This window comes from Eptesicus fuscus, chromosome 16 (assembly GCF_027574615.1).
Source record: "Eptesicus fuscus isolate TK198812 chromosome 16, DD_ASM_mEF_20220401, whole genome shotgun sequence".
NCBI classification, from domain to species: Eukaryota; Metazoa; Chordata; class Mammalia; order Chiroptera; family Vespertilionidae; genus Eptesicus; species Eptesicus fuscus.
The window spans coordinates 53,327,564-53,340,786 of NC_072488.1; the positions used below are offsets into that span (position 1 = coordinate 53,327,564).

The following is a 13,223-nucleotide window of genomic DNA, read 5'->3' on the forward strand; positions in this document are numbered from 1 at the left end:
ACTCCAAGACACAAGATGGCCAACCTCATGTGGTCAAAGATGGCTGCCCCCCATATGGACACAAGATGGCTGCCACAAGATGGCCAGCAGGGGAAAGCAGTTGGGAGGGACCAGGCCTGCAAGGGAGGGCAGTTGGGGGCAATCAGGTCTGCAGGTAAGGGCAGTTAGGGGTGACTGGGCCAGAAGAGGAAGGCAGTTGGGGGGGGGGGGGTTGACCAGGCCTGCAGGGGAGGGAAGTTGGGGAGACCAAGCCTACAGGGGAGGGCAGTTGGTCGGGGGGGACCAGGCCTGCAGGGGAGGGCAGTTAGGGGGTACCAGGCCTGCAGGGGAGGGCAGTTGGGGGTGACTGGGCTAGAAGAGGAAGGAAGTTGGGGGTGTGTGATCAGGCCTGCAGGGGAGGGCAGTTGGGGGGGGACCAGGCCAACAGGGAAGGGCAGTTTGGGGCAACCAGGCTGGCAGGGGAGGGCAGTTAGGGGCAATTGAGCAGGCAGGGGAGCAGTAAGGCATCGATCAGGTTGGCAGGGGAGTGGTTAGGGGGTATTCAGGCTGGAAGGCAGGAGAGCGGTTGGGAGCCAGCAGTCCTGAATTGTGAGAAGAATGTCCAAATGCCTACTAGGATCGGGCCTAAACGGGCATTCGGACATCCCTTGAGGGGTCCCAGATTGGAGAGGGTGCAGGCTGGGCTGTGGGACACACACCCCTGTCCCCATGCATGAATTTCGTGCACCAGGCCTCTAGTTTGATAATAAATTTAAAGCAGCCATCAAAACAATCTTTACATGAGTGATTTTGAACAACCTTAAATCGGAAAAAAAGAAAGTTATGGCAAGTAAATAGTCTTAGCAAAGAAAATGAAGCTATAAAGAAGAACCAAATGAAAATTATAGTACAGAAGAATATAATAACTGATATAAATAACTCAGTGAATAGGCTCAAAGCAGAATGGATGGAACAGAGGAAACACTCAGGGAACTAGAAAATATAACAATAAAAATATCTAATGAGAATAGGGAGAAAATGGGCTTGAAAACAACAACAGAAAAAGATCAGAACCAGTGGAGTCATAACAACAACAAAATAAATAAATAAATAAATAAATAAATAAAACTCTAACATTTGGAGTCCAGGAAGAAATTAAAGGAGATGGAGCTGAAAGAGTACTTGAAGAAATAATGGCTGAAAACTCTTCCAATTGGTCAAAAGACAGAAATCCTCAACTTTAAGAAGGTGAGCAAATACAAAATGAGATAAACCCAAAGATATCAACACCCACATCATAGTCAAACTTCTGAAAAATAAAAACAAAGAAAAAAAATCTTGAAAGTTCTGAATGACAAATAAAGAAAAAGTAATTCTCATGACAATAATCTAAAAATAAAAGAACTGTCAACAGAGTCCTATTTCCAATGAAAATATCCTTCAGCAATATGGGGAAAATCAAGGCACCTCATGAAAGAGAAAACACAAATGTAAACAAGAATTGATAATAATATCCAAATCTCAAAAAATATATGAAATATATTCAGTATCATCTATCCAGGTAAACTCAGATTTATTCCTCCATTACTTACTTACCAGGATAGCTAAAATTAAATAGGTTTATAATATTAATTATTGACAAATATCTGCAGGATCTGGAACTCTCATTCACTGCTGGTGGTTGTATAAATTGGATAAAAGGGTGCAAAATTGTATCCACTAAAACTAAACATATGCCTACATCATGAGTCATTAAATTTACTGCTTTTATATATCCAAAAAACATGAGCATATAGGTCCTCAAAATCATATGTGAAAGGATGTTTAGCGTAGCTTTATTCATAATATTTTCAAATTAGAAACAACTTACAAATCTGCCTACAGGAAAATGGTAGTAAATTCAAATAATAGAATACTACACCCCTATAAAAAGGAATAAAATCCTGATATGAAGAATAATATGGGTTAATTTCATAGATATTATGTTGAGCAAAAGAAGTGAGACAGAAATGAGAATACATCATACAAATCCACTGATATGAATTTCATGAACTGATGGTACTATCAATGATTATAAAGGTCAGAAAGTTAAGAAATTCTGAGGGTAGTAGTCAGAAAGGGGGATGAAAGAAACTTCTAAAATCTTGAAAAAGATTCTACATCTTATATTGGGTTTTACATATGTAAACAAGTTTGATCTCTACATTTACGTTTCATGCACAGGTGGAGTTAAATATAAGTGTTTTCTAGCACTGAAAGTCACTTATTATTTGAGCTTGGGTTCCTCAACTTTCAGAGTCCATGCTCATCTTCATTATGTCATATTACCCTCTGAAGATAAATAGTGCCATCAAGTTCTAATTCTACATCTCAATAACCCTGAAAAATGAAAGAGGATTTATCCTGATTAAGAACTCTGAAGAAATCATACTAACAATTCAATATAATTCACCAAATATTCTGCACAAATATATCATCTCAAATGGAGTACCATTTATGATTCAATAATTGGAATTTAAGAGGAAGTAAAAGAGTAGGTTTTTTGTTATTCTCATAGTTTGTGGACTCAGTAGTAATACTGATAAACTATTGAAAAAGTAGGTGTTTACTTTTTCTACAAATATTTAAATTGTGTGGGTAATACTAAAAGACTGTAAATTTTTAGCCTAAACATACTTTAATATATTTTTATTGTTGATTTTAGAGAGGAAGGGAGAGGGAGAGAAAGAAAAACATCAATGATGAAAGAGAATCATTGATCGGCTTCCTCCTGCAAACCCACACTGGGGAATCTAGCTTGCAACTCGGTCATGTGCCCTGACCAGGAATCAAACCATGACTTCCTGGTTCATAGGTTGATGCTCAACCACTGAGAAACACCAGCCAGGCAGCCTCAACATACTTTAAAAAGTGACTGTCATATATTGGGAAATGAGACATTAAAGTAATATGTAATCTTATATAATAAAAGGCTAATATGCAAATCGACTGAACAGCGGAACGACCGGTCGCTATGACATGCACTGACCACCAGGGGGCAGACGCTCAACGCAGGAGCTGCCCCTGGTGGTCAGTGGGCTCCCACAGGGGGAATGCCACTCAGCAAGAAGCCCTGAGCCGGGCTCACTGCTGACAAGTGCAGCAGTGGTGGCAGGAGCCTCTCCTGTGGGGAGTGGGCCTAAGCCATCAGTCGGACATCCACCAAAGGCTCCGGGACTGTGGAAGGCACAGGCTGGGCTGAGGGACTACCCCCACCCGAGTGCACGAATTTCATGCACCAGGCCTCTAGTATCAGAATAGAAAGCAGGTTGGGCTAGAGCCAGAGTGTTGGTTGGTCTGTCATCCACTGAAAAAAGTAAGTGCTTAGAGTAAACAAATACCAGGAGAAAGCCACTAGACATAGCCAGGTTAGTAGTAAGACATATTTTTCTTTCAAAATCGTTTTTAAATCATTTCTTGATTGATGAAAAGTACTTACTCTCCTTCCCTCCATCAATTTCTGTGTGAAATCGGGATGTCTTTTACATCTGCATGTCTTATATGCTAGCATGTAATGGGTGTGCATCCATGCACCTATGTTGGTGCAAGATGGCACAACTTTCCATCACCTATTCTTGTTTTATGTCCTACTTTCTGGTGTTAAAACACTCTCTCTTTCATTCTCTACCTTGTAGATGGTGCCACAACTAGCATGTAAAATACATAACTGAATATTTTAAGATTGAGAAAATGCAGGTTGTATGTATGATAGGTAAAGCATTTTGTATGGGACTTGGCATTCAAAGCAAGAAACAAATATAAGGTTGTTTTAAATAAGGACCAAAACACTCAAGAGAAGATAATGAGTTCCAGCTGTGATTATGTCATCTTGGAGGAGCAGTTGAAAACCAGGACTCTGTCACTAGTGTAACGTTTCTTGATCACTGAGATAAGACATGTTCATCGAGCCACCGGCGCTGGGCTTCTGTGGAGTCGCCTTTATGTAGCATTAGCAGCAGTCATTTGGGGACCTGATTAGGCGGGTCTAAATGCCAGAACAATATCCAGGGTCCGCTTTGGTACATAGGGCGCGGGGACTCAGTAACATAGGCTCGTGTTGTGTCTGACACTGGATTACCTCCCAGGTGGAAAAGAAAAAAAAGAAGAAAAAAAAAAAAAAACACGGTGCAGTTGGAGGGAAAGAAGAGACCTTACTTCTTGCGCCTTTGGACACTCCAGAGAGGAGGGTGTGGGTGGGGTGGAGATGCAGAATTGCCGCTCCCTTTGAGAGGGGGACCCGAACTGCTTAACAACGCACTCCCCTCTCCAGAGATTCTCCCTTCTTGGAACCAGAGCAAGTTAGGTGAGCGCGAACATCCATTCAGCCCGTAGGCCTCCGGCGGAGGAAACGGGAAAGATTCCCGCAGGAGGAGGGTGGGACAAGGAGCGTGGGTGGTTGGTGAGCGAAGGAACAAACAGACCAGACCACCTCCATTGGCTGCCTCGCCTCCGCCTCCGGGCCTGGGCCTGGGGACTGCTCCGTTCCCAGCACGGAGGAGGGACAGGGCGGGTCCAGTGCCGGCTCTCCCCCAACCAGCGAGGTAGGACCTGTGTGCGCCCCGGAGCGACCTGCTGGCTGCTAGGCAACGGGAAACTTCTCCGGGGACGCCACCTTTCCACTCCCAGCCCTGCATTTGCTGTCTCTGGAGACCGGAGGCGGCGGAGGCGGCTGCTCTAGGTCTGACTTGGTGAGTCTTGAGGAATCAAACTGTGGGGCTGGGCTCTGACTTTTAGACCAAAGACCGCATGGCTTTCGGAGCACACGAGGAAAAACCCCCACGGGCAGAGGAAGTCAATGGAAAGGCGTTTGCAGTGATGCCCTAGCGTTTTAGAGGGGGTGGGAAGTGAGGAATAGAGACAGCAAGACTGGTCCAAGATTCCACAGAGTGGTCAGATCTAGGCCTGTGCTCCTCACCCTGTGGCTGGTCTGAACTGAGCTGTGCTCTACGTGTGAAATGCACACCGGCTTCCCAAGACAGCAACAAAAAGCAAGATATCACATGAATGCGTTTGATACTGATGATGTGTTGAAATGATAAGGTTTTGGATATGTTAAATAAAGCACATTATTAAAATTAGTGTCACCGGTTCCATATGTTGTGTTTTTGAATGTGGTTACTTGAAAAATTAAAATTGCAGAGGAGACTTGCTGTTTTAAAGAGCCCACTCTGCTTTGTTTACGACATACAGACTGTCTTCACAAACGGCAGGCCAATATCATCAGAAACAAAAGAGGTGAGTGAGAGAATGGTCACCTGTTTTCCTTCCTTCCTCTGCCAGGTTCTGGTTGGTACTCCACCTCTGAGCTGCCATGCCCAAAAGGGGGAAGTCCAAGATTAAAAATAAAACCAGTGTAGAATAAGTGGGGAGTGAGGTAGAAGAAAAGATGAGGCGGGGCGTGCTGTATTGACACTAGAGTTTTGTAGGCAACCGTCCCATCCCATTCCATTCCAATCCCAACCCTGACCTGGAAAGCGAGAGGTGGCAGATCCAAGGGACAGCGATAGTGTTTAGGACCCAGACAGCCTCCCACTGTAATGGGTCCCAGTTCAAGACCACAAGGTAGGAAGGAAGAGTAGCGTAGGAATTCATTTCTAAGCCATCTCCCTTGGGAATTCCTCCCTTGAAGGGGGACAGTATCTGAGCTTCAGGCAACAGAGTGAGGTCCCCGAAGCTCATTTCCCAAGTACTTTGCCATTTGGAAGTTCCAGCCTGGAGATGATGATGTCAGGGCTCTCCAGATTTGGGAGGCTCCCATAACCCCAGGCCTCTGGCCACGGTTCCTTGTACTTTTGTGGCAGTAAAAGAAGTCAGGGACGGTTTTCTTCATCTTAGCACAGGAGAGGTGGATTCACGTTCCACAGAGGCTGCATTCAATCATGGGCTGCCCCCCAATGGGATTTCAGCAGTACCACGTGATCAGGTCCCATGAGTCATCACCTGATGGTAGCATGATGTCCTTCCTCATCCATTAACCGTATCTCGCTGTCCCTGGAATTGGCAACTCAGTCTTGGCTTGTTTCAGTGCTGCCCACCTCCTTGCTTTTTGCATCAGATTTTGATTGGCCAGATGCAGGTCTAGACTAAAAGCCAGTCCAGCTGACTCCTGGTTGAAGACCTCATGTGCCAGACTACCATTTTGGAGAGAGGTATCTCTGTCCATTTGGTGGGTTGGGAGTGTGAGTGGTAATGAGAATGCAATTCCACTACAAAAGTCTCACGGTTCTCGTGTTCTAGGACCTGGCTATTCAATGTGTTTGAATCAGAACCTTCATTTTAGCAAGCTTCTTAAGAGACTCTCCTGCACATAAAAGTTCCAGAAGTACTGTTTTAGAATATAGCCCTCAATTCTCTTCTTCCTTTGTTTGGTTTCCTCATGAGTACCTAGGCTGTAGTTCCCAGATTGCTTGTATTAGAATTACCAGCATTTTGAACAAGCTTCCCTGGAGATATTTTGTTTACTCAAGTGTGAGAAACAATGATCTCAATACTTCAATGCTAATTGCATTTCTCTTCATCTTTCCCATCTAGCCCAGTGTGGTCCCCAAATTAGTGGCATCAGCAGCAGCAGCAGCAACATCACCCAATAACTTGTTACAAATGCAAATTTTTAGGTTCCACCCCAACTACAGGGCTTCTTGAAGGCCAGGCACAGTTCCTAATTTCCATTCCTCTGGTTCAAGTCCTCATTTTGGGAAGAATGGGGTAACTTCGATGGGTTTTCTTTGGCAGTGAGCAAACTCAGCTCTCCCTAGTTCTTAAGTCCCCATCCACTTCCTCAGTTCTGTTGCTCTTCATTTGTCTTTTTCTGACCCTACTCTTGCAGGAGTAAGGATGGCTTTTCACAACTCTGAAATGGACTCTGACCTCGAAAATATTGACAGGCAGGTGTCAAATCCAAAACTGGAAAGGAAAAAATTAAAGGGGAAACAAAGTTTTTCAATACCCATAGAAAATGCAGAAGATACACAAGTCCTGGTGTTTAAACGCAGTACCAAAGCCCAGGAAAGGACAAGAAAACGACAGCAGCCTAGAAAACTAGAGCCTCTGGTAAGTTCAAAACCCAACATCTTAGCCACTTTGGGCTACAGAGGAAGTTGCAAAACTGCTCTGGGAGGGGATGGAATATTTCTAGACACTTATCAGAGAAGAAATGAAAATCTGAAAGTTAAGACTTGTTTATAAAGTTGTAAACACAATTACTTATTTAAAAATATTGAATTATAAACAGTTTGAAGTGGGAGGGATATGGTGGTGAACAAAATTTTCTAGTAGATAAATCTTCTCTAGGATTATGTACAATATGATACTTAACTATGTAGATTTAAGGCTCTTTTGGATATTAGGGTACCATTTAATACTGGGAACTTCAGTAAGAAATAAATACACACACACACACACACACACACACACACACACACACACACAGGCATACCTCAGAGATATTGTTGGTTCAGTTCCAGACCACTACAATAAACTGAATATTGCAATGAAGTGAGTCACACACATTTTTTACTTTCCCAGTGCATATAAAAGTTATGTTTAAACTATACCATTGTCTATTAAATGTGCAATAGCATTATGTCTAATATACAATGTACAGACCTTAATGAAAAAACACTTTGGGTTGAGTGTTGACTATGAATCAGGAAGTCATGGTTCGATTCCTGGTCGGAGCACATGCCCAGGTTGTGGGTTCCATCCCCATTGTGGGGTGTGCAGGAGGCAGCCGATCGACGATTCTCTCTCATCATTGATGTTTCTATCTCTCTCTCCCTCTCCCTTCCTCTCTGAAATCAATCAAAATATATTTAAAAATACTTTGTTGCCAAAAAATGCTAGCCATCATTTGAGCCTGCTGGAAAAATAGCACCAATAGACTTGCTCAATACAGGGTTGCTACAAATCTTTAATACCTAGAAAAGGTGTTATTTGCAAATTACAATAAAACAGGGCAATAAAACGAGATATGCCTGTATTAATATAGTTTCATTATTGTTAAAGTGAATGCCTGGTGCCCTGAACAATTTTATGCATGTCTGAATATATTTAATTTTTAAGAACTCATTTATGCCTTTGGATAATTATAAATCCATGTGAAGGAGCCGTGAAGGTGCATAAAGTAAAAAGTAAAAATTCTCACCTCCACTCTCAGACATTAACTACCATTGTTGGTGGTTGCCCTTCAAGCTGCTTTATACGTTTTTTCAAACGTGTGTGTGTGTGTGTAAACATTTGTAGTTTTAAAGTAAGATGATACAGTACATACTGATCTTCAAAGGTTCTTTTCACTTACGTAGAAATCTTTCTAATCCATGCATTCCGAGGTATATTTTCTAACAGCTGCGTTGTATTTGTTGCATGGTTGTACCATAACATGGTATCCATCAAGTGGTCTCCTATTGATGGGAATTCAGTTTACTTCCTTTTTGTTTTGTTGTTATTATTTTGCTATTTCAGACAATGCTGCATTGAATGGCCTTCCTTTTATACATATAAAGATGGGTTCCTAGAAGTGGCATTTAAAAATTTTTTTATTGATTTATAGAGAGAGAGAGGAAGAGGGAGAGAGAGAGAAATATCAATATGAGAGCAAAATATTAACTAGTTGCCTCCTGCATGTTCCCTACCTGGGATTGAACCCACAACCCGGGCCTGTGCTCTGACAGGGAATCAAGCCAGTAACCTTTCCGTGCACGGGAGGACACCCAAGAAACAGCCACACCAGCCAGGGCAGAAGTGGCATTTAAAAAAATTTTTTTTAAATTCTTTATTGTTTAAAGTATTACTTAAGTCTTTTTCCTCCATTGACCTCTCCCCGGCCACCCACACCCCTCAGCACATGCCCTCACCCCCCTACTATCTGTGTCCATTGGTTATGCTCATATGCATGCATACAAGTTCTTCGGTTGATCTCTTACTCCTTCACACTCCTCCTTCCCTCATAGGTTGGACAGTCTATTCGATGCTTCTATGACTCTGGTTCTATTTTTGTTCATCAGTTTATGTTGTTCATTATATTCCACAAATGAGTGAGATCATGTAATATTTACCTTTCTCTGACTGGCTTATTTCGCTTAGCATAATGCTCTCCAGTTCCATCCCTGCTGTTGCAAATGGTAAGAATTAGAAGTGGCATTTGTATAAGTCATAAAATATGTACATTTTTAATTTTGAAAAATATTGCCCAATTGTACTCTAAGGTTTAAACAGTTTAACTTCCCACCTACAGTGTATGAGAGGGCCTGTTTACTCACATTGTTGCTGAACCTGATACTATCATTTTAAAAAATATTTGCTAGACTGATATGTTAAAACTAGAGGCCCGATGCATGAAAATTCATGCACTGGAGCCGGGTCCCTCAGCCTGGCCTGCCCCCTCTCACAATTCGGGAGCCCTCAGGGGCGGGAGGTGACCAGCGATCAGGGGAAGGTGATGCCCCCATCACACCTCTGTTACTGCCACTGCTGGCAGCGCAAGCATCGGCTGGCCCTGGTTACCTGAGCCTCAAGCGGCCCTGGGCGGTTGGGCAGCTGCCATCCAAGGCTTGCCTGCACCTCGGGCCGGCCCTGGGCAATGGGGGGCTGAGGGGATTGAGCACTGCCATCTTGTGGCTGAGGGCACCGCCATCTTTGAGGGCATGGTAATCAATTAGCATATTGCCTCCTTATTGGCTGTTGGTGCCACCATCTTTGTGAGGATGTGACAGTCAATTAGCATATTCCCTCTTTATTTCATAGGATAAATGGCTTCACATTGCTATAATTTTCATCTTATTAGTAAAGTATATTTTTATTTATGCATTGGCATATGTTATTTATTTTGTGGATTCTGTTCATAACCTTTGTCCACTTTAGATTGTTTACCTTTTCCTATCAGTTTTTGAGGTTTTAAAAAATAGATATTATGGATATTAACCCAATTTCATTGTTTTTCAAAGTTGAGTACTGATTCCTTTTGAAGAAAAACATTCTTGAGGACGCATAGTGCTGATTTGTTACTTTAATTATAATGTTACTTTATGTAAAAACGTTAACTAGGTATTCATTCAAATTTTAATAAACAAAATAGCATCTTAAATACAAAGAAAACTACATAACCAATACAATTAATAACTAATAAAAATGAAAATTAACAGATGCTATTGAGTTGACACCAAAGTTCCCTTTTGCAAGGTGGTTGTGGTACTGACTTCCGCTGCTCTTTTTTGGGGAGTTCGCTGTGCCTGCACTACATGTTGTATGGAGTGTCAGGGCCTCCCTACTGTACTTCCATGAAAATAGTATTAAACCTTTACATTTATTTATCTCTAATCTTCACTTGGCAAAGGGGTATAACTAATCTTTGATGATCAAAGTTGTTCTTTTTGTCATCACTGCAATAAATTCATGTATATAAAATGTTTATTACTCACCTCTGATGTGCCAGGCTCTGGGCCATGTCCTGAGGATACAGCAATGAACAAGGCAGACAGATTCCTGTTGACATTGTAGTAATCCTAAACAAACAGACTGAACAATTTTATCTAATGACTAGAGGCCTGGTGCACGAAATTCGTGCACGGGGGGGAGGGGTCCTTCAGCCCAGCCTGCACCCTCTCCAAACTGGGACTCCTTGAAGGATGTCCAACTACAGTTGGACATCCCTCTCACAATCCAGGACTGCTGGCTCCCAACCGCTCGGCTGCCTGCCTGCCAGCCTGATCATCCCTAACCACTCCCCTGCCAGCCTGATCGATACCTAACTGCTCCCCAGCTGGCCTGATTGCCCCTAATTGCCTCCCCTGCTGGCCTGGTCACCCCTAACTGCCCGCCCCTGCCAGTCTTGTTGCCCCTAACTGTCCTCCCCTGCTGGCCTGATCACCCACAACTGCCCTCCCCTACAGACCTGGTCTCCCCCAACTTCCCTCCTCTGCCAGCCCGGTCACCCCTAACTGCCCTCCCTGCTGGTTTGATCACCCACAACTGCCCTCCCCTGCAGGCCTGGGTCCCCCCCCCGCAACTGTCCTCCCTTGCAGGCTTGGTCCCCCCAACTGCTCTTCCCTGCAGGCCTGCCCCCAACTGCCCTCCCCTGCAGACCTGCCCCCCCCAGCTGCCCTCCCCTGCAGCCCTGGTCCCCCCCTCAACTGTCCTCCTCTGCCTGTCCGATCACCCCTAACTGCCCTCCCTGCTTGCCTGATTGCCCACAACTGCCCTCTCCTGTAGGCCTGGGTCCCCCCTAACTGTCCTCCCTTGCTAGCCTGGTCTTCCCCAACTGCCCTCCTCTGCCGGCCTGGTCACCCCTAACTGCGCACAACTGCCTTCCCCTGCAGGCCATCTTGTGGTGGCCATCTTGTGTCCACATGGGGGCAGCCGTCTTGTTTCTTGGAGTGTTGGTCAATTTGCATATTACTCTTTTACTAGATGGGATAGGTGCTATTAAGAAAATAAGTCAGGAAATGTGGTGGAGACAAATGGCAGGATGCTTTAGATTGGATGACTACAAAGGTCTCCCTGAGGAGATGTCATCTGAACAAATCCCAGATTATTGCCACTGCAATTTTGATAGGGCTTACATGGAATCTGAAGATTGCTTTGGTTAGAATGAATATTTTAATTATATTAATGCTTCTAGTATATGATCACGATATATTGTTCCATTTATTTGTGTCATATTCAATTTCTGTCATCAATGCCTTATGGTTTTCAGAGTCTCTCATCTCCTTGGTTAAATTTATTTCTAGGTATTTTATTTTGATACAACTATAAATGGAATTGCTTTCTTAATTTCTCTTTCTGCTAGTTCATTGTTAGTGTACTGGAGGCCTGATGTACAAAATCCGTGCAAGGGGCTTGGCCCTCGCAGCCCTGGCTTTGTCCGGAAGGTCATCCGGACAGTTGTTCTGCTGTTCGGTCTAATTAGCATATTAGCTCTCTATTATATAGGCTAGAAATGCAATATATTTCTGTATATTAATTTTGTCATTTAACTTTACTGAGTTGATTTATTAGTTAATACTTTTTTGGTGGAATCTTTAGGGTTTTCTATATGTAGTATCATGACATATGTAAGTAGTGACAGTTTTACTTCTTCTCTTCCAATTTGGATGCCTTTTATTTCTTTTTTCTTATTGTGGCTAGGACTTCCAATACTATCCTATATAATAAAAGTGGAATAGATAAATCTACTGAATGGCTGAACAGCAGAACAACCATCCAGACGACCATCCGGGACCATGCTATGACACCCACTGGCGCCAGGCCAACTGAGGCGGTTGTGATGCGATTGGTTGAGGGCCCAGCCATCACCCCATGATCGCCCCACAGAGGGAGGCCCAGGTCACCAATAGTCAGGTTGCGGTGGGTGGGCAGGGCCTCTCTCTGTGAGGGAAGCCCGGGTTCTGGGTGTCTGAAGGAAGCCGGTGCTGGCAGCCATGGGAAGGGAGGCCTACTCTTGCACGAATTTCATGCATTGGGCTCTAGTGTTGAATAAAAGTGATGAGGGTGGGCATCCTTGTCTTGATCCTGATCTTTTTGCCATTGAGTATGTGAGTTGTGGGTTTGTCATATACAGGTATAGTCTTTATTATGTTGAGGTATGTCCCCTCTATAGCTACACTGTTGACAGTTTTTATTGTAAATGGATGTTGAATTCTGTCAAATGTTTTTTTCTGTATTTATTGAAATGATCATATAATCTTTATCCTTTTTTTGTTAATACGGTATATCATATAGATTAACTTGTAGTTGTTGAACTGTCCTTGCATTCCTGGAATAAATCTAACTTGATCACGGTGTATGATCTTTTAATTTATTGTTGAATTCAGTTTATTAATATTTTGTTAAAAATTTTACATCTGAGTTTATCATGGATATTGGTCTTTTTTTGTAGTGTCTTTGGTTTTGTTATCAGAGTATTGCTGACTTCAAAAATAAGTTTGGAAGCATTTATCCCTCTTAAACTTTTCAAAATAGTTTGAGGATAGGTATTAATTTTTTTAAAAGTTTGGTAGGTTTCTTCTGTGAAGCTGTATGATCCTGGCCTTTTATTTGTTGGGAATTTTCTGATTACTGATTCAATTTTGTTACTAGTAATTGGTCTGTTCGAATATTGTTTCTTCTTGGTTTAGTCTTAGAAGGTTGTATTTTTCTACAAGTTTATCCATTCTTCTAGATTGCCCAATTTTTTGACATATAATTGTTCATAGCATTCTCTCATGATCCTT

The 13,223-nt window shown here is 42.9% G+C and overlaps 1 protein-coding gene across 1 annotated transcript in view; it reads left to right on the top strand.

Annotated features, from left to right (window-relative positions):
• Positions 1-6,852: 6,852 nt before the first annotated feature.
• The window catches only part of DNAH6 (dynein axonemal heavy chain 6), a 216,325-nt gene continuing 209,954 nt past the window's right edge, over positions 6,853-13,223 (top strand). The window contains exon 1 of the mRNA XM_054727991.1: positions 6,853-7,068. Within this exon, the coding sequence (XP_054583966.1) occupies positions 6,853-7,068 (216 nt within the window). The remainder of the gene's footprint in view (positions 7,069-13,223) is intronic.